This window comes from Protomyctophum parallelum (assembly GCF_964188405.1).
Source record: "Protomyctophum parallelum genome assembly, chromosome: 15".
Lineage (NCBI taxonomy): Eukaryota > Metazoa > Chordata > Actinopteri > Myctophiformes > Myctophidae > Protomyctophum > Protomyctophum parallelum.
The window spans coordinates 26,350,408-26,371,200 of NC_139710.1; the positions used below are offsets into that span (position 1 = coordinate 26,350,408).

The 20,793-nt window shown below is 45.6% G+C and overlaps 1 protein-coding gene across 1 annotated transcript in view; it reads right to left on the reverse strand.

Annotated features, from left to right (window-relative positions):
* adgrv1 (adhesion G protein-coupled receptor V1) overlaps positions 1 to 20,793 on the reverse strand; it is a gene marked incomplete at its 5' end in the record, with an annotated part of 354,615 nt that overhangs the window by 328,299 nt on the left and 5,523 nt on the right. Inside the window, 5 exon segments of the mRNA XM_083783399.1 lie at positions 1,952 to 2,298; positions 2,990 to 3,220; positions 5,275 to 5,388; positions 6,121 to 6,225; positions 9,201 to 9,296. Coding sequence (XP_083639525.1) covers positions 1,952 to 2,298; positions 2,990 to 3,220; positions 5,275 to 5,388; positions 6,121 to 6,225; positions 9,201 to 9,296 — 893 coding nt within the window.

The following is a 20,793-nucleotide window of genomic DNA, read 5'->3' on the forward strand; positions in this document are numbered from 1 at the left end:
AAGTTTACATTTTCTTTTTTTTTTTACTGAAGACGAGAGGCTGTTCAGCCTGTGAAGCGTGCGGAGAGGCTCGAAAAAGTCCCATGGTGTTGGACCAGAGCTGTAGTTATTATTCTAAAACCACTGCAGTCCTATATATATACTGTATATCCTTTGGCAATTTGAAAATAGCCGATTTACAAGCACATCTGCAATTTAAGGATGTTTATACATAATGAGAAAATTGGACATTCTGCATAATGAGTACTTTTCCTTTTGGTACTTAACGGCGCATGTCAAGTGAATTTTGAATACAAACGTGTACTTGTAACAGATAATTTCTGCAATAGCGTATTGATAATTTTACTTAAGTAAAATAATGGAGTACTTCTTCCATCACTGTGTCCACTGCTATTATGAAGGGACGGTTTAACATAACAGAATGTTGGTTATGAGCCACACTTTGAGGTTTCAAAGAAAAGAATAATCGTATTACACGGGAATAAGTGTCACGGCAATGATACATGAAGCCACTAAGCCATGGATGACCGAGGTCAAGCACAAATGCACCGTGATGTTCCGTATAATTACAGGTGCAAGCGGTCATAATCCAATCATTAAACACGATAAAGCCTTTTATAATGATGCATAGTGTCAAGTAGTATCATAATGCTTCATAATAACTACAGGGATGTCCCGAAACACATCTTTCGTTCCCAATCCGATCCCGATACCACGATTTCTGCGTTAGCCGATACCCAGTGGCGGCCTTATACATGTTTCAATCGTTTCGATTTAAAAACGGGCCTCGAGCCTCCAGGGGCCTCCCCCAAAAAATTAATAAATAAATTGTTTCCTTTTTTTCCTTATTGAGTACCCGTTATCAATAAGATTTGGGCTTATCAAGCCCTTTAAACGAGCATAACAAAATGTAATCATCCATTCTGGCACAAACATGTCGGTCTAAAAGTGTATACTGCCGACCAGCGCAGCCTGGTTAAACACAATGACACTTTTAAAGTGACTGTACACATATTAACCAGTTTCTTTAATATTATTGTATTGGTAAAAAAAGGTAAATGGCCTTCCATCTGTTAGAAACCTATACTGTATGTGATGGCTCTATAGTAAAACATACTGGTTCTGTTCAGAATTTATTGTCTCCTGTCTTTCCACAAAATAATAGAAAATGCTCAATAGTGGGCTAGATAAGAACCCGGCTCGATAAGCCTGATCGATAAGGTGCTCGTTATCAAATAAAACTCAACGAGCTAATCCCTAATCGTAATGTATTGTATTGTTTATGTATGTACGTCCAAGACAAATTTCTCCCCTGGGTAGACAGAACAAAGTAAACCTGAAACACTGATCTTTCTACTGTAACCCTAAGGTATATACAGGGGGATTGTTCCTTTAACTGTGTTGGCGGGCTGAGGCTGGGATGAGGAGTATTATGGGACATCTTGTGTTTACTTTCTGTTCTGGTGTGCAGGGAAGCAGTCGCATTATTGAGAGGAAGAGAGATATTACTTTGTTGTTCACCACGGAGGTTGGATACAGAATTAGAACCCTGGCTAGTCACGTTTGTCCTTTTTTGAATTATTATTTTGTTTATTAGTCCATTCTGAACGGGAACCCATTTTGGTGTTAGCATCATGTTACGCTTTAGCTATTGAAAAATAGCAGATCTACAAGCTCATAGCGCGCCACCGAGTGGCGCTCTACGAGCTTGTAGGTCTGCTATTTTTGAAAAAACAACTGACATTTTTTTAGAATCTGATCTCAGGTCAGAATGGGTTAATCAGACCAGTGTGTGTGTCCAGTGGAAACCTCGTATGAATCTGATCTCAGGTCAGAATGGGGTTAAATCACCAGTTCTGCAACAACAGACTCCTTTTCCTTGACAGCATAGCAAAGAAAGCACAAGGACTATTCCGGAGAGAGTGGAGGAGACATGGCGGTTATACTATACCTCTGTATGGAGTCCTCGTTGATGCTCAGCGGGTGGCCAGGCGGCGTGCTGCCTGCGACGATGGACAGCACGCCGTGGGGCTTGTCGTTGGGCTCGATGGTGACCAGCACGGCGTCGCCGGGCGCCACCAGCACGGCGTCGCCTCGCACCGTGGCCTCGCGCAGCACCACGGTGAAGGACTCGGCGATCTCCGGGACGTCGTCGTCGCGGACGCGGAACAGCAGCCGCACCTCGTAGACGAACGGGGGGAAGGTGGCGGTGGGCGCCGGCTGCAGGTCCACGAAGTCCACGGCCGGCGTGGCGCTGCCCGCCCCCTCGCCGGTGACCACCGCATACTGCACGGACACCTAGTCGGCAAATTGTACAAAACATTTTGACGTGAGGAAGAGGCAAACGTTGTGCACGATCTGCATTGTGCATTTTCCACCGGTTGGTTCCCAGTGGGAACCGGTTCAGTTCTTTTTGGTTCTTAGTCCATGAGCTCCAAAATTGAAACGTTAATTATGAATTGAGTGGGCAAAACCATACCTATATTAGATTGTTATCGCCATTAAACTTCACCAATTGAGTACTTACACGAAGACAATTATTTATTGTATTACACATTTTATTTTATTTTAAATATGCAAATGAGGCATTATGTAGGAAAATATGCCAAATATTCAAAAATATGAAAAAGCTACTACTGTGGAAGGGTTATCATGTATTAATTTACTTGTATTGATCCTATAAACAATTTAATATAGGGTATAGTTTGCCCACCAATTTTGGAGCTCTGGCTCATGGACTAAAAACCAAGAAGAACTGAACCGGTTCCCATTGGGAACCAACCGGTGGAAAAGGGGCTCAGTGCAAGGAGTTGTGAGCTTGTAGTTTGGATATTTTCACAAACTAAGGGCTTGTCAGGGTCCAAATGATAATTATTTATCCCTGTGCCACCCGAGAAGCTCCGACAAAAAACGCATTTCTTCAGAACCACTGGAATAATCATGTGTGCTTAAACGGTAAAAATAAAAATAAACACAAAAACAGTATAACCTCGGTGTCATCGGAGCCGACCAGCGGCCCGTCGTCGGTGAGCCGCCCGCGGGTCAGCGTCAGGGCGATGATGCCGGCCGTCTCGGGCACCACCAGCACCGACTGGGAGAAGCGCAGCGGGCTGTCGTTGCGGCGGATCCGCAGCCGCACGGCGCTGGCGTTGGGGCTGAGGAGGGCGCCGCCCGCCGCGCCCGTCAGCCTGACCACGAACACCTCGTCGTCCTCGGGGATCTGGAGGGAGGAGGAATGACACGGAACGTCAGCGCACAGAACCTGTGGAACTAGTACTTCTCCGAAGTGAGTGACCCCCACACAGCCACGACACCAGAGGTAGTGGGCCATGATCTGATAAATCATAAAAAAAGATTCTTCGGTCATTTGTCTGGAAATCTATTTTGCGTTTTAAAATATCGTGAAAAATCGTATCGTGAACCTCATATCGTGATTACGTATCGCACCCATGGATACGTTTGTCCTTCTGCTGCTGCTCAGCCACCAACGTGTGGAATGCCTTGACACCATCCATTAAAACGCAATCGGTGCCGGAAGTTCTTCAAAATAGGAGCTCTGGGGTGCCAGAGTTGTCTGGCCGCTTTTACTCTGAAACCCACGACCCGGAAACAATCTACTAAAAAGAAAAGCGTTCATATTTTGCGGGAGAGACGGATGAGGAGCAGATATGAAGCGCCTGTATATCGATCCGTTCATAACCACGGAGAGCTGCCCTGGATTAGGAGAGACGAGTCATTCTTTCCGCCGCGCTAACAGCCAAGTCAACGGTAAGCTAATTTTAGTGCAGAGCATAGCATACGGTAGCCGAAAGGCGAACTGAAAAAAAGAAAAAAGGGAAAAATTCAGAATATTCTTATCTCGCCCGGTATCATTGAGGATGCGCTAGGACGTCCTCAGACGTCCCATGTGCGCGTCGGTGGGGGTCCCTATGACGTGTGGCAACGTCCTATGTACGGAATCGGTTAGCACCCTGAGCGGAATAAACTGAGGTCAAATAGTTGCACTCAGGACGGAGATTAATCACAGGACGGAACCTTAATGAGATCATAGGCGAGCGCACCGCTCCACAGGCCGGGAGCGCCTGTTGGGCAACATTCAATGACATTTCCGGTTGGGACGTCATCCATCCATTTTAGTGGATGAGATCGAAAATCAAAAAAACTTGAATAACTCTTGATCTAAATGAAAATATGACCCCCGGTCCAAAAAACACTGTTTGAAATAGACACTTCTAAGGTGTGATTTGGGGCCCTAAAGATGAATACAAAATCAATATCAACTTCTTAACAGTATTACTGCATAACCCGCTATTTAATCCAATATTCTACACTGCCGAGATTGTTTTATTACCTTTAGAGCATGTAAGTATTTGCAGCTTTCAACCACGAGAATCGGGAAAAAATAGTCCGATGGGTTGTTATGATCAGGAGAACCAGCGGCCATGACAATGCAAAACAAAACCACAGTGCACAGCATGTTGTAGTCTAAACAAACGGCCCGTCCACTTGCATTGGGCTCAATTTCCCAGAAGCCCTTGCAGCCCAGAGGATGATTTGATTTCTGGTTCCGTCATCATAATGCGACGGCACTCGTCACCAGGTCCGGGACAAAGCCGCTATTTATTTTTAATTATTTTAAAACGGCGAATTAAACGCATTAAACAAATAGCGGGTTTAGCGTGTTACGCGTGGTGGAACCCTGGATTAAACAATTAGCCGCCGTCAAAGTGTTAATACTGTCCAATACTTAGATAGGGAGTGGGGGTGAAATTATGACAGGCAGTTTCTGCTGTCCAAATATGATCAAAAAACACCGTTTGAAATAGACACTCGTGGTTTCTAATGTGTGTTTTGGGGCCCTAAGAATCTACAAGCTTGTAGATCTGCTATTTCCACTATAGTTTTGGTCCCGGGCGGATGTCTAATTTCCGTTTTTGGGTCACGGGCTGAAAGGTTTTGGGAACCTCAAAACACTGCCGACTCCCGAGTATAGCCTACCTCAGGGTTCCCCAATCAGCGGCCCGCGGGCCATCTGCGGCCCGCGGAGCGCCCCCCTTGTGGCCCCTGGAAGAGTTTCCAAAAAAAGAAAATGGCATTAATTGGGGGTCAGTAGCCTCTGCATGTCAAACTGGGGGTCCTTTTCAAATGGGGTCTTGCCCTGAAAATTAATTGTCAAGACCTCGACCCCGCGCGTGCCGACTCGGCCCCCAGCCTGGTACCCTATAGTCAAAATATGGCCCTTGAGGAAACTTAATTGGGGAACCCTGGACCGACCTGGTCGTCCACAATGAGGACGGTGAAGTTGACCACAGCCTGCCCAGGGTGGATGGTGATGTTCCCTCGGTCTGGACTCAGGTCTTCAACGGCCGGGTTTGGACCTCCAGAGATCTGACCACACACACACACACACACACACACACACACACACACACACACACACACACACACACACACACACACACACACACACACACACACACACACACACACACACACACACACACACACACAGTACAGGTCTGGCCAATGTCTTGTCATGTGCGATTGTGTGCGAGTGCGTCTGCGTTAACCCATTTTGGTGTTGGCATCGTGTCGTGCTTTAGCTATTGAAAAATAGAAGAGCGACCGACGTAGAAGACATTTTTAGAATCTGATCTCGGGTCAGAATGGAAAACTGTCAGGATGTAGAAGACATGTTTAGAATCTGATCTCAGGTCAGAATGGGTTAATGTGAAACGTGAGGGGGGTCCATTTGTGACCCCCCCTGCGGGGACAACCAATGGGACCCTGAGCTGGTCACATACAGGTTTAACTTAAAAAAGTACTCCGTTTTTACTTCACATAAAAGTACCAATACTGCAATATAGAACCACTCTGTTACAAGTACAAGTCAGAAATTTGAAATGTACTTGAGTAAAAGTACAAAATATTGGTATGGTACTCATTGTGCAGAATGAGCCAATTCAAGTTTTAAAATGTATAGAAAGTATTTTGAAACGAGCAAAACTACTAAGCTCATCGCATTTTTCAAATGGCCGGAATTGTACACAGGGCTTAACCCATTCCGGGCAGGAACCCCTTTTGGTGTTCTGTTATACTTTAGCTATTGACCTCTCGCACCTCAAAGTACACGGTCACGGTCCCATACGTCCCCTTCTCTCGGAGCAGGGTGACAGGCACATATTGGCTCCTCCCCCTGGGCTCATCCACTATGATCTCTTCACTCTGAGGGGGGGGGGGGGGGGGGGGGGGAGAGAGAGAGAGAGAGAGAGAGAGAGAGAGGTGAACGAGAGTGAGGTGAACGAGGAGGGGAGGCAGAGCAGGAAAACGGAGATTGTGAATAAAAGTTACAGCCGTCTGCCAGCCTGCAGATTTATCAGGGATAGTAGCGAGCATTGTACATGTACATAATACACTCGACTATTGCGCTAAGAATGACAACGATACAGCTGTTCAGGAAAATAGGGCATGTGAGAAGTCTCCCACTGCCTATGACGACATCTTAACCTTTACACGTATACACTTCATTTTTACACATTACACATACAGTACACTGAAAACCCACCTGTTCTTAATAGCATTCCCGAGCTGATGTGTTTTTGACCTGTCACATGCACTGTTTGCGAACGCAGTGAGCACTAACTATGAGACCCTGCAGATCATGTCTGTCTGTGTGTCTGTCTGTCCCGCTGTGACACCACCCGCCCGCCACCAGAGGGCCCAGCTGTAGCACACACACACACACACACACACACACACACAACAGAGGGCGCAGCTGTAGCGCGCACACACACACACACACACACACACACACACAACCACACACTGCGTTCGCTTCCCGCATTTGCGCGTCTTACTTGTCTTATTGGTTTTACTCTTATTTTACTTGTTCTCTAATAAAGTTGTCTTTTTCTCATGAAAAAAAAACCCACGCAGGTCAATATTCCGTTAAAATCCAGAGGTTTTACTTTCCACAACATGATTTATACCTTCCTTGGGCAATAAAACGTTTGAGAACTATACTGTTCTATAGAAGGCCTGTAGGTCAACTCATTTTGGGGCGGGAACCCCTTTCGGTGTGAGCATTATGTTACATACATGCTTAGGGCTGTTGAAAAATAGCAGACCTACAAGCTCATAGCGCGCCACCGAGTGGCGCGCTATGAGCTTGTGGGTCTGCTATTTTTGAAAAATCGAAGAACGACTGACATAGAAACATGGCTTTTTCAGAAAACTGTCAGCATTAAGAAGACATTTTTAGAATCTGATCTCAGGTCAGAATGGGTTAAACAAACATGTCCGTCTCTCTACCCATGCAGGGCAGGAGGGCATTATTGATTCTCAGGCAAGCCAAATCACTACAGCACGGTTACTATAGAAACCCCCGCAAAGTCTCCCACGGATAAGTAAAGGCCCCCAGAAAGCTCTGTGAAACCCCCGTTAGCAACCACACACACACACACACACACACACACACACACAGTGGTGGACCCTTGCAGGGTGACTTATGACCCAAAACCCACCCACTTCCATCACTCATTTCTTTAGTTATCTGGACTGTATCCATTGCTGCAAGATAAAACAATGATGACATTGATATGCAGCATAGTAAACATGTCCTAAACATACGGTTTTAATTAGGCCACGAGTTTCGATAACGTTAGAATCACACCTGTCACACCCCTTCCAGGGGGGGGTGGCCCGGTTTCCGACGAGCCTTCCCACGTCCGAAATGGTCGAGAAATGACAGAGTTATCGCGTTGCAACTTTCCGTGCTCATTCCGTGTGGGGACGGACATACATAGGGACACACATAGCTGCGTAATGGAGCGGAGGCGCCGCTCAAAAAGTGCTCGTCGGAGCACAGAGGGATCCGTAATGCCTGCTACGGAGCATTATTAAGGTGGTTGCACAACGGCCGCGTTTTTCGGAAAACCCCATGAAGCCACTAAGAAACGCCGCTTAAAAATCTGAATTGGCGCTCGGGGAGCCGGGGGCCTCGAGTCTGACATGCGGGGCGCGCTCCAACATGCTCCAACATGCGCTGCTCCCGTGCTTTGCGGTTAAGGTCAGGTTAGGGTTTGAGGTGGGTTGTCGTTTTGTGGGACCGATGGCTAGTCTGAACTAAGTAGGTCTCTCCGTCAGCTCATTTAGGTATAGGTAGGTTATGTTTGGAATTCACCATCAGGATGGATTATAAGAAAAAGACAGATCTGTCTTGATCACACGACTACAGAGATAATGTGTACGTGATGCGAGTAATATGAAACACGCAAGTAACACAAAAATCACACCCGTGTGAAGTGAGGGGCGCTCTTCACATTCCTGCCCTCATCTTTCATCTTCAATTATGTCCTTTGCTCAGCCAATAAAATCACCGCTATGGGGCGATCGGCCAATCACAAGCCAATGTTTGTGTTTACACAAACACAGAAAGATGGGCATGGGAGCGCCCCTCAAAAATGCACACTTGTGCGAAGTGAGGGCTGCCCACTGTACGTTTATATGGGCCACGTGGCGTCTTATGTCATCATGTTGTGCCCTAAACAAGCAGTGAAGTCCATAGACTTGGCTGCCATAAGGCTATACCCGTACTCTTCAAAAGCCACGTATTGGAGGGACTAGCGCCGCTCAAAGAAATGCCGATCACGCCAACGATTAGCTGCTCACAGACGGACGAGACGGATACACACGCGGATGGACGGACAGGTGCAAAACAGAGTCTCGGCCTCGGCCTTTCACAGCGAAAGGTTTCGTTTTATTTCCGACGTCAGGCCTAAAATGGGTTAAAGATCTATAAGGGTCAATCTTTGGTTACCATTGCCAACTAACTCTCCATCATTTAGAGATTTTAGACCACCTGGAACCCCCTCCCCGGGAACCCAGACCACCGGTTGAGAAGAACTACTGGTGTACGAACGAGACTAGTCTCCCCCAGAAAGGCTCCGTGCAGCACTCCATGGTAGTGGAGAGCTTCGGCTCAATGCTTGTCTGAAACGATCACATTTTTGGCTCGCGATATCGCGGCCCCGAGGGCGGACGAACAGACAGCAGACCGGCACACAAGTATAAAGTGCACATAATTAGGGTTTTCTCTGCATTCTTCGAAAGCAGGAGAGAGAGAGAGAAAAAAAAGGGGACATGTCTCCGTTTAAACTCTGTGGAAGGAAGTGGACGGCGGCGGCGGGGGAATTACTTACAGAGTTGAAGCCAATGATCCCGAAGGCGTTGTCATTGGACAGGATGGTGATGGTGGCTTTGTTTGGCGTCCCCAGCGTCACCCCATTGGAGGAGCTCTGGAAGGCATGAGGAGAGAATCGGTTAGACACACAGCTACACCAGGGGGAGTAGGCCATCGTCTGTCGGGTGGAAACCTCATATTATGTCCAGAACCAGAGGTGGAAAGTACCTAAGTACATTTACTTTAGCACAACTTTGAGTATTTGTACTCTAGTATTCCCAATTTCTAATACTTCTACTACTCCACTACATCTCAGATCCAAATATTGTATACTTTTACTCCACTACAACTATGTGAAAACTTTAGTTGCTATAGTTACTTTGTACGATTTCTGTAGAATGTGTAGATGTTTCCGCCACTGCCCAGCACCTTTTTTTCTCTCCAGGATTTAAACTTCAAAAGCATCAATAGCGGCAGATCTACGAGCTAGACACGCACTTGCAGATCCACTACTTTCGATGCTTCCGTGTGACGCCGTTAGTATACGATCAAGTCGGACATTCATTTATGAAAAAAAGAAAAAAAAACACGCAAAAAAAGTGAACGCATTTTGGGGCAGGAACCCCTTTTGGTGTTAGCATTATGTTATGCTTTAGCTATTGAAAAATAGCAGATCTACAAGCTCATATAGCGTGCGCTTTAGCTATTGAAAAATAGCAGACCTACAAGCTCATGAGCATGTAGATCTGCTATTTCTGAGGTAAGAGGTTTCTGTCCGACAGAGACGGTATTCTCTGGGTGAGAAAGCTCTATCGATTGATTATTATGAGTACTAGGCAGGGATCATCTCTAAACCTCCTCAAATTCTCGCATAGCTCAGTATCAAAATATCAAAAAAAACAACAAGGGATTCCCAGGCAGCTTTTTCCCCAAACTGTGGGAATAAATATTTTGGCAAAACAAAAAAACACAATTCTTTTTTTTTTTGTATATTGATAATACGGTATAAGTATTAAAAGAAAATAATGGAAAGTGTGCCGGGGTTGCCTGCCTATAGGAATGTTATGGAAGGCAGTCATAGCAGATCGGGATTGAAAACTCTGTACATCTTGATCACATGAACCCAGGGATAATGTGTAATGATAATGAGTATTGCACAACATCTATAGGAGCAATACATATACATTAATACATAGACCAACCGGTGATTAGTAACCGAAAAGTATACAACGTTAGTCACACTGATCCAAGCTGCACTGCAATCGATTGGTTGACCATTAAAACACCCACGCGACCAAGTGAGTGGTCGGAATGGGCGGGCCGCAAATTCTTTTCAAAAAGTGATCCAAGGAGCTTTCGACAGCGAGCAGTTTTTCCAACTAAACGCTGAAGCATTATATCCTGTGACCTTTGCAGAGAGGTTGGCGTGTTTCCACACTGCTGTGAGTGAAGAGGGAAAGTTTATTCGGGGTGTGTGTGTGTGTGTGTGTGTGTGCGTGTGCGCGGTTCGCCAAGCTTTCCGTTGGCAAAAGGCTTTACAGATGTTTCCGAAAGCCACTTCGGAATCGGTGTCGTTCGACGACCGATGTGACCGTTCCGGTATACGCGACGTGTCTTCCGATGTCATTTTTCAGTGCTTAAAAAAAAAGAAATTGGTTTCACCGAGCAGTGTCTGTGTGCGTGTGTGTGTGTGTGGCACCATCACACAAGCAACAACACCAAGCATTTGCTCTCCCAGATGTTTTGCTCTCTTATCCAAATACACACCAGAGGTTAAGCCCGAGGCAAAAACCAAAAACCAACTGTGTGTGTGTGTGTGTGCGTGTGTGTGTGTGTGTGTGTGTGTGTGTGTGTGTGTGTGTGCGTGCGTGCATGTGAGCGAGAGTGTGGTGCACGCATGCATTTATGTGTCTGTGCATGCAGGAGATGGAGACCTAAACATAGCTCTGTATACTGTACCGATGTACAGATGTTCCCCATTTTCTTGTTCTTAAATTTGACACAATGCGTACGTATGTCTTCTCATGCCAATAAAGCGAATTTGAACCAGGGGGGCAGTCAGACAGATATTTTGTGAAGCCACTAAGGCAGGGGTAACCAACCAGGGGTTCGCGAGCTACCAGTAGCTCGCGGGAACCTTTCAAGTCGATCCCGAAGTGTCAGACTGACGGGCAGCCAATACACTGCCAATACACGTGTAGAGGCTCGATGCATTTTAGCTTGAAGATATGTTCCCCTTGCTTCCACCGCACCGCCCTCGGCCCTCCCCCTTTTAGCACTCTGTGCTCATGTGCTGTGTCCTGTGTGTCTGTTGTTCCCCTCGCAGGCAGCACACTAGCACAGAGCGTCAGAGTGACGTAGCATGATATAGCGACACGTTGAATACTAAACTTATTTGTGAAGTTCGAACGCCAACTTTTAACTTAACCAAACGTGGGAGAAACACTGTGCACGGCTGCACGCACAAATAAAGAGTGCACTCTGCACTCGCGCACGCACATGACGGATTATTATCGATCAAAACAATCCTTACCGTCGCTTACAAAAGCATGTGTTGCACAGCATGAATGATAAGTAATCACCGACCTGGCTGGATAAATATCACTATGACAAAGTGTCAAAATGTTTAGTGCCGCTGTCAAAACATGACACAGTGAGAGTTGAAGATTCTAACTATTGGAACAAGAAAGCCACAGTTTTGAAGGAAGTGGGTCCTAGACAGGGCTTGACGCTTAGCTCATGGATGATAGACAGACTATCCGTTTTTATCCTGCTGTTCTATCATGTGATATTCGATGCAGGGCAAGATGCTCGATTGTGAATTAAATTGTAACATTCTCCTTGGCTTTGACTACTTCAGACAGAACATCTGACACACAGCTACAGTAGACTATTAATTTACTATTAGCTGTTAACTTACTCGGCTGCCTACCGTTGCTCGTTAAGCAGGTCACACAATGGATATGGACCACTGATATTTATCCAGCCAGGTCGGTGATTACTTATCATTCATGCTGTGCAACACATGCTTTTGTAAGCGACGCTAAGGATTGTTTTGATCGATAATAATCCGTCACGTGCGTGCGCGAGTGCACTCTTTATTTGTGCGTGCAGCCGTGCACAGTGTTTCTCCCACGTTTGGTTAAAAGTTGGCGTTCGAACTTTACAAATAAGTTTAGTATTCAACGTGTCGGGGATGCAATCATGAACTCGTATGACTGACTCACATCTTAATGACACCCTCAGACTGGCAATCACTAAATATGAACCAGATTTCAAAACGCTTGCAGATAAAGTGCAGTCACAGCAGTCTCATTAAAGGTGGGCTGACCCTGAGAGTATGTCACCATATGTGCAAATATATATGGTCATGTTATGCCTATGTCATTTGAACATCTGCCAATGTGAATATTCATTGAAATGAGAAACAAAATATTGTGCAATTCATGTCCTTTGCATTTTGTTTTATTTAAAAAAAACTCAACAAAGAAGTTTATTTGTATTTTTGTCCTAATATTTCTTATTTCTAATACATTTGTCTTAATTTTATTTGACATTGATAATATAACTTACTATAAGTATTTATTCTAATTTAAGCTTTAGTCTTTGTGTGGATGTGTGCACATGCATTGAGCCTGTCAGAAATAGCAAAAAAACAAGTGTTTTTTCTAACACGTTTTAGTGGTAGATCTTGGCTTACAATTGGGAATAAAATGGGCTCTTGGGCTTGAAAAGGTTGGTTAACACTGCACTAAGGAAATCGGGACATCCTGAAAGTTGATATAATGGCCTGTTGTGGCGCTGTCATTGTAAACAAATGACCATGAAGTCGCGTATGTTCTGAGGGGCGTGGCTACCGTTACAGTCTATGAACGGGATCCACCCCCCGTTCGAGTCAAAATAAAAACCAACTAAGAAGAAGTCCCGCCTCGTTGTCTGGGCCAGCCAATGGGCCAGCTGGGCCAAAACGGCTCTAGAAGGATGGCGATTTACAATGCAAGGACTGACAGGCTTCATTTTACGTCCATATCAGACCCGGCGAACGCTTTGTCCATAATTTTTCACATTCTATGATTTGAACACACACACAACATCTAGGCTACATATCAGGTCTGGATATAACATCCAGGTTACAGTGTGAAAGCCAGGCAGGCACTGTGTGTCTGTCACACACACACACACACACACACACACACACACACACACACACACACACACACACACACACACACACACACACACACACACACACACACACACACACACACACACACACACACACACACACACACACACACACACACACACACACACACACACACACACACACACACACACACACACACACACACACACACACACACACACAGCAGTAAGTCCTGTTGGATGTGGCGTGGGTGGGGGGGCGTAGGGGCAGCATGCAAGACAAAAATAGCAGACCTACAAGCTCATAGCACGCCACTCGGTGGCGCGCTATGAGCTTGTAGATCTGCTATTTTTCAATAGCTAAAGCATAACATGATGCTGACACCAAAAGGGGTTCCCGCCCAGAATGGGTTAAACTGGATAGCGTGTATGTATGCAGTGGTGTAAACTGTAAATAACCAAGTACATTTACTGTACGCGAGTACAATTAGGACGTATGTGTACTTTCCAATATTCAGTTACTTCTTACTAGTTACTTTTTACTAGTTACTTCAGCATACTCAAGCCTGCACATTCTAAATATGCCCCCACTGAGCAAATGGACTGTTATACCTTCAATAATAATGATAATAATAGTCTTTATTGTCTCCACATCATATATTTTCTTTGTCATGGACACTTGTACAAAGCATTAATAATTCTACTCGTGTTGGAAGCATTAAGACCCATTTTAACCCTCGATGGCTTCCTTTCTGAAAAATAACGTCATTGTAAAAAGATCCACGCGTTTAGATATTCTATTTACAATGAGATGCGGACAGGAGCTGGTGCCACTTGGACCCGGACGTAACATATAGCACTACAAAATGACGTCGGACTTAAACACTGAATTGCTCTGTAAAGCACTTTGAGCTGCATTTCATGCTTAAAGTTTTGTTATTATCATTACTTATTATTATCATCATTAGGTGGCGGGCCGGTGAGGATATTGCAAGCGGGCTCCCAAATAATGGGGTCTAAATGTAAATCACCATCATTGCGAGCTTGTCACATGGACACATTGCAAACTGTAAAAGTGTTAACGTATAATTTGTTACAATAAAAAAAAAAGAAATGGTTCCATTTTGCACCCTCGCAGAGCTTAGCCCATTTTGGGCGGGAACCCGTTTTGGTGTTTTTTTTTTTTTTTTTAACTTTATTTATAAGATTTTCAATTTTTGTAGACAAACAACCCCACATATACCCCACCCTCCCCGGTTCCATCACAAAACAAGACAAAAAAAAAACAACAACAATAAAATAAAATAAACAGGTAGTAAAGCAGGGGTCCCCAAACTTTTTCCTGTGAGGGCCACATAACTTTTCCCTTCTCTGATGGGGGCCGGGGTCAGTTTGTAACAGAAAAAGTGTGACGATCGCAGGGGTAAACATTATTTTTGTTTCCAGAAAGCCACACATATCCAAATCATAGCCAAATATTAATAACCAGTGCACGTACTGTACATGCAGCAGTGCCAGGGTTTCCTGCACAATGTTGTTGGCATGGCGCTGCGCCATGCTTGAAATAAATCGCGCCATGCCAAGCAGTTTTTTTTTTTGAGGGGCCTAGTGAATCATGGTGTGTGTGATATGAAATGTCCAGTGCCTCCCCAAAGGCCACCCCAGTGTCTGCCCTGCAGTGTCTGCCCAGTGTCTGCAAAGTGCCTCCCCAGTGCCTCCCCAATGTCTCCCATGCCTCCCCAATGTCTCCCAGTGCCTCCCCAGTGTCCCCCGAGTGCCTCCCCAGTGTCTCCCCAGTGCCTCCCAGTGTCCCCCTGAGTGCGTCCCCAGTGTCCCCCTGAGTGTCTCCCCAGTGTCTCCCCAGTGCCTCCCCAGTGTCTCCCCAGTGCCTCCCCAGTGTCTCCCCAGTGCCTCCCAGTGTCCCCCTGAGTGCCTCCCCAGTGTCCCCCTGAGTGCCTCCCCAGTGTCCCCCTGAGTGCCTCCCCAGTGTCCCCCTGAGTGTCTCCCCAGTGTCCCCCCCGAGTCTCCCCAGTGCCTCCCCAGTGTCCCCCTGAGTGTCTCCCCAGTGTCCCCCCCGAGTCTCCCCAGTGCCTCCCCAGTGTCCCCCTGAGTGCCTCCCCAGTGCCTCCCCAGTGTCTCCCTGAGTGCCTCCCCAGTGTCTCCCCAGTGCCTCCCCAGTGTCTCCCTGAGTGCCTCCCCAGTGCCTCCCCAGTGTCCCCCTGAGTGCCCCCCCAGTGTCTATATAAGCATACATATATATATATATATATATATATATATATATATATATATATATAATAGCAGATCTACAAGCTCGTAGCGCGCCACCGAGTGGCGCGCTACGAGCTTGTAGGTCTGCTATTTTTGAAAGAAATCGTAAAAATGTGGCGCAAAATCTTTGAATATTCCTTCAAAGTGAATGTTTTTAACTCAGCTCTAAATGGGTTCAATAGGGCTTGCAAACCTCGCACCTTTGGTATGCAAATTCAAACACCAACTTTATACACTTGGTGCAGATCTAATAATGATGTAGGGCTGGTAGGCCATCACAATCACAATCACGCCGGTAGGCGTGACAACCTACCGTGACGTCAGCCTTGCAAGGCCAATTAGGGAACTCTGTCACTTGTGGTTTGACCGGTGACCCCTCTGTCACCGCTCCAGGCAGCCTTCAGTAAGCCGATAGGCTAACGTTTGGCCCCAGCTTTGTCTCATCTTTGTGGGGTAAACAGTCGAGGCCAAATGAGTGTCATCTGGCCCTCGATCTCTCTCTCTCTCTCTCTCTCTCTCTCTCTCTCTCTGTGTCATCTGGCCCTCTCTCTCTCTCTCTGTGTCATCTGGCCCTCTCTCTCTCTCTCTCTCTCTCTCTCTCTCTCTCTCTCTGTGTCATCTGGCCCTCTCTCTCTCTCTCTCTCTCTCTCTGTGTCATCTGGCCCTCTCTCTCTCTCTCTCTCTCTCTCTCTGATGATCACATACCAACTGTGGACTGCATGGTGACAACAAAACATCCGTTCTCACTTCATAAATCCAAACGTTAAGAAAAACCTATATAATGAGGATCCATTTTGGTTCTATTAAATTAAGAACCCACATTCTTCATTGAAATTATAAAATGTGTTCAAAATCTCTCTCTCTCTCTCGCCGATATGCATAAGTGGATACACGGTAAAAGTGGTCTTTATCTCGGAAGCTTAAAGCCTAAGCAATCAATCACGACGTGACAGCTAAAGGCTAAACGATAACCATGGAGATAGCCTCTAGGTGTAAGGCATCCTGGTGCCATGGTGCTAAATGGGCTATTCCTTTAACATACATTGTAAATCAAGGCTCCTCCTTCTCTGTCAAAGCTAGCCCAGTTCCTTTTTTTTTTTTTTTTAAGCTTTCAAAAGGGAAATCATATACTGTATAGGAGCCAACATACATTTAGCTTGTTTTTATTTTGCGTGGTTTTCCCCATGCTTTGTTTTTGATGCCTCATGTCATAATGCATTAGCCCCTGTGACGTAGGGGAATCTCTCCTGCTGAAAAAAATAAGCATTTTGGATATATGAATTAAGAACCCTTAAACCTTTTGGTATCAATTTGGACCTAGATATCAGACCATTCCTTTAATACACCTGCCTGACATGTGCTGCTTATTATTATTATCTCTGTGTATTCCTATTATATTCTATATATGTATGTATTATGTTTTGGTGTATGTATTGTATTTTAAACCTATTGTCCGTGAGTGTATGGCCTACAGCCTATTGGCCCATTCATCTAAGACTTAGATGAATGAAGTTTCAGTGTGTGAGTGAATACGTTTCAGTACAACATTTCTGGACCTTAATTATTTGTTTCTGTGTGGTGATGAATCACCTTAACAGCAAGACGTTCTCTGGTTTTGTTTTGGAGTTGGAAACATGTCACACAGTTCCTGCCAGAGCGCTACTTGACTCCTACGTAAATGCTTTGCATAATTATTGGGAAGAAGTGGTCGCTACAATATACATATACATACATGTGGCCATGATGTCAGTCATCTACATGTATAGCATCATGCGTTACTATGATTCCCAGGGGTTTGTTAGATGAGATTAGCTGCAGACAGACAGACAGACTGACACAGACACTCTCCTAGACGGCTCGGTCCCCAAGGACAAACATTGTAAAAAAATACCCACATGCCATCAATAAAAATAAAAACATGACACTGCCTTCACCTTACAGTGTGGCCAGGAATGGGTTTGGTGTAGTTTCATTGGGAAAGTCAAATGATAGCTTTAACTCAAGTTAAGTTTATTTATGAAGCCTTTTTTGTCAGGTGAAACCTGACATACAACAGGCCCGTTTTTATTAGCGACCTAGTCATGATTGACTGCCCCCTAAGCCAATGGGAGTCTGGCCCCATACTGCCTGCCCTAAGCCAATGGGAGTCTGAACCACTCGTGTAGCCAATCGCGTAGTAGTGACCTAGTCACGATTGGCTGCCTCCTAGGCTATGACACGCGCACCGCGGAAAGTCTCTGCACCATGACTACACTGCGGAGCGGCAGACAAGCATACAGCGGCTAATGTTCTGAGCCAACTGCAGAGCAGGAGAGCCGTAACAAAACACAGTGATTTAACCAACAAAAGAACCTTGCAAACGAACGAAAACAACAGTCGCGAAGTTGTGACAGATACTGTGCAGGAGGAGGGACGGTAAAGGCACACTGTAGTCTTAGTAGTGGTGCCAGCTTACGGCAGAAACATCGATCGAATGCACTATAAAAGCACAATTGCCGAAGGGCTTCGGCAATGGCGTTAAGCGGCAGTATCAAAATTAGGCTTCAATTGCCGAAGGGCTTCGGCAACGGCGCTGAAAGTATTTAAAAAGACAAAAGAGTGGCTGCACACGCCGATAGCCAAAGTGCCGATTATGTATTTGGGTGCAGAGTAGGAGCAGACGTTTCGGCAGATGCAACTGCCTTCTTCAGGGTATGATCATGAGTACGGTTCCTACTCCGCATCCGAATAAATAATCAGCATTTTGGCCATCAGTGTGTGCAGCCACTCCTTTGTATTTTTAAGACTTAACTTTTTAGGTTGTGACAGATAAACATACACGTTTAAAAAAAAATGAATAAAAGAGGGGGGGGGGGCAGACAACGGACAAAGCGCTTGCTTCACCTGACTATGTCATAATTTCTTGTTTATTTATAAAAACCCAGGGTTGACCAAAGTGCTGTACATCACGATATGATACAACTGCATAATAAAGTGGAATAAACAACAATTAACACGGACAATAAAATAAACATTAGAAAACGCCAATAAACAAAGACAATGGGTGAAAAGTAGGTGAAAACCATTAGTTTGAGACGGGTTATAGTCGAGTGGCAACGTGACTTCAGCTAAGTGGACCCCCAGGGGTACCTGAGGGAGTTCCAGGGGGTCCCCAGCTAAATTAAAGTTTGGAACCAAATGGACCCTTATGGGTCTGTAACTCAGAAAGTGTACAAATGGACCCCAACGGGTCCATTTGATTCCATTTGTACACTCTCAGAGTTAAAATAACATTGATTTTACAGTTTAAATCGGGGGTCCCAGAGATAGAAATGCCATTAAATGGGGGGGGTCCGTAGACTAATGCATGTCAAACTCGGGGGTCCTTGAAATTAAACAGGTTGAGAATCACTGCTAGAGCCGTAAAAATCTTCTCTAATGGGGGGGGGGGGGGGGTCCCGCATGGCATATCTTTTCAAATAGGGGGTCCGCGGGGCAAATTATTGTCAATTTGGGGGTCCTTGACATGAAAAGGTTTGGGAACCAGTGCGCTATGGAAAAATAGCAGATCTACAAGCTCATAGCGCGCCACCGTGTGGCGCGCTACGAGCTTGTAGGTCTGCTATTTTTTGAAAATAGCATTTAGAAGACATTGTTTAGAATCTGATCTCAGGTCAAAATGCGTTAAAGAACCGCCATTCTTCTGCGCGTTAGAATCTGGTCTCAGGTCAGAATTGGATAAATGATGATACGGTCCCTGCTTGCGGACGGGAGCCATTCAGGAGTCTGGCAATGGCGATTTGGACGAGCTGCGAGCGGGAAAGGGAAGTGAAGAACTATAGCGACCGAGTTGCACTAGATCCAGCCCGGGGATGTGCTTATAGGGAAGTCCCCGTTTTCAATCTGCTGCCGAGCCAATCAAATTAAACTCATAGGGAAAATAAACCGGAACCTCCTGGAAACCCGGGACTACAGTTATGCACAGAGCCAATTGTATTGTCTCTATTTAAAAAGTTGTGAATACAACAGTAGCATCCTAGGACTCACCATGGTGGTGGAGCTCAAAATGTGACCAGATTTGACTGAGAGGCTGCCATTGCGCAAATTCCAGCTTTTCACCAGAGGAGATTTTATTTTATTTTATTTTTTCAAAATGAGTTGATAGCACAGGCAGACTCTTCACATACTAGAACATGTCTGAAATAAGTGTCAGAGCTGAAATCGACATGTAAATATGAAACAAACGCTTAAACATATAGCTAGGTGTAATGTTATAGAGACCACAGAAGTGAACCTTTCAAGTCTTGTTTTCCCAACTCGCCGTTTCTCTGCAAGACATTACTCTATGAGCCATATCTCCAAAACTGCTGGGTCAAACCGAACAACCAATATGTCAATTTGAAGCTACTGATTCCCTGCTTTCATGGCATGAAAAAAATAAAATAAATCCAATGGCAGTCCCTCAGTCAAATTCAGTCACAAATGGTTGGAACACGTGGGATGCAGGTTTATACATCCACACAACGGACGGACGCGTCCCTGGGAGTCAGTGTGGGATCCCAGAGACAATCAGAGAATCGCTATAACGCAGCCGCGGCTGTCAAAGACGGTTTGGGCTTCGACAAAAGGTGTCTTTTAACAGGGGGGGGGGGGCAAACCTCTTTGATAAACCTCAAAGAACCTAAAGAAGACATGAGAGGAGCACAGCCCACGTGGTCGTCCCACCCCAAGCACAGCCCCGGAGTTGGAACCCACCATAGAGCACACATCAAAGGGGCCCGTATACAGCCTATGAAAGCCCCCTCCCGGGGGGGGGGGGAGGGGGGGGGGGGTGGGGCTGCTTACTGTTGGGGTTTGAAAAGGCTCCGGGGGTTAAGGTTTAACAATTAGAACAGTACAACGTTGTGGCACCGATTTCGTGGGTTCCAGACACCAGGGGAGAAGAGAGCAGGAGGACAGAGGGTATACCCTTTTTTTTCTTTTTTCTTGCCCTGTAATTCATTTCTAACTGCTGTACCGTCTTTGGCGCCTGGATTTCCCCTCAGTGCCACCAAGTGGAATCCTCGTATGTCGTAAACTGTTACTTTTCAGGATTTCAAATAAAAATATAGAGCAAAACTAGCAGATCTATACACAAGCTTGTGGATCTGCTCATTTGGATGCGATTTTGTGTGACGCTGTAGTATGATGAAGGAGGAGCGTTGATTTATTTAAAA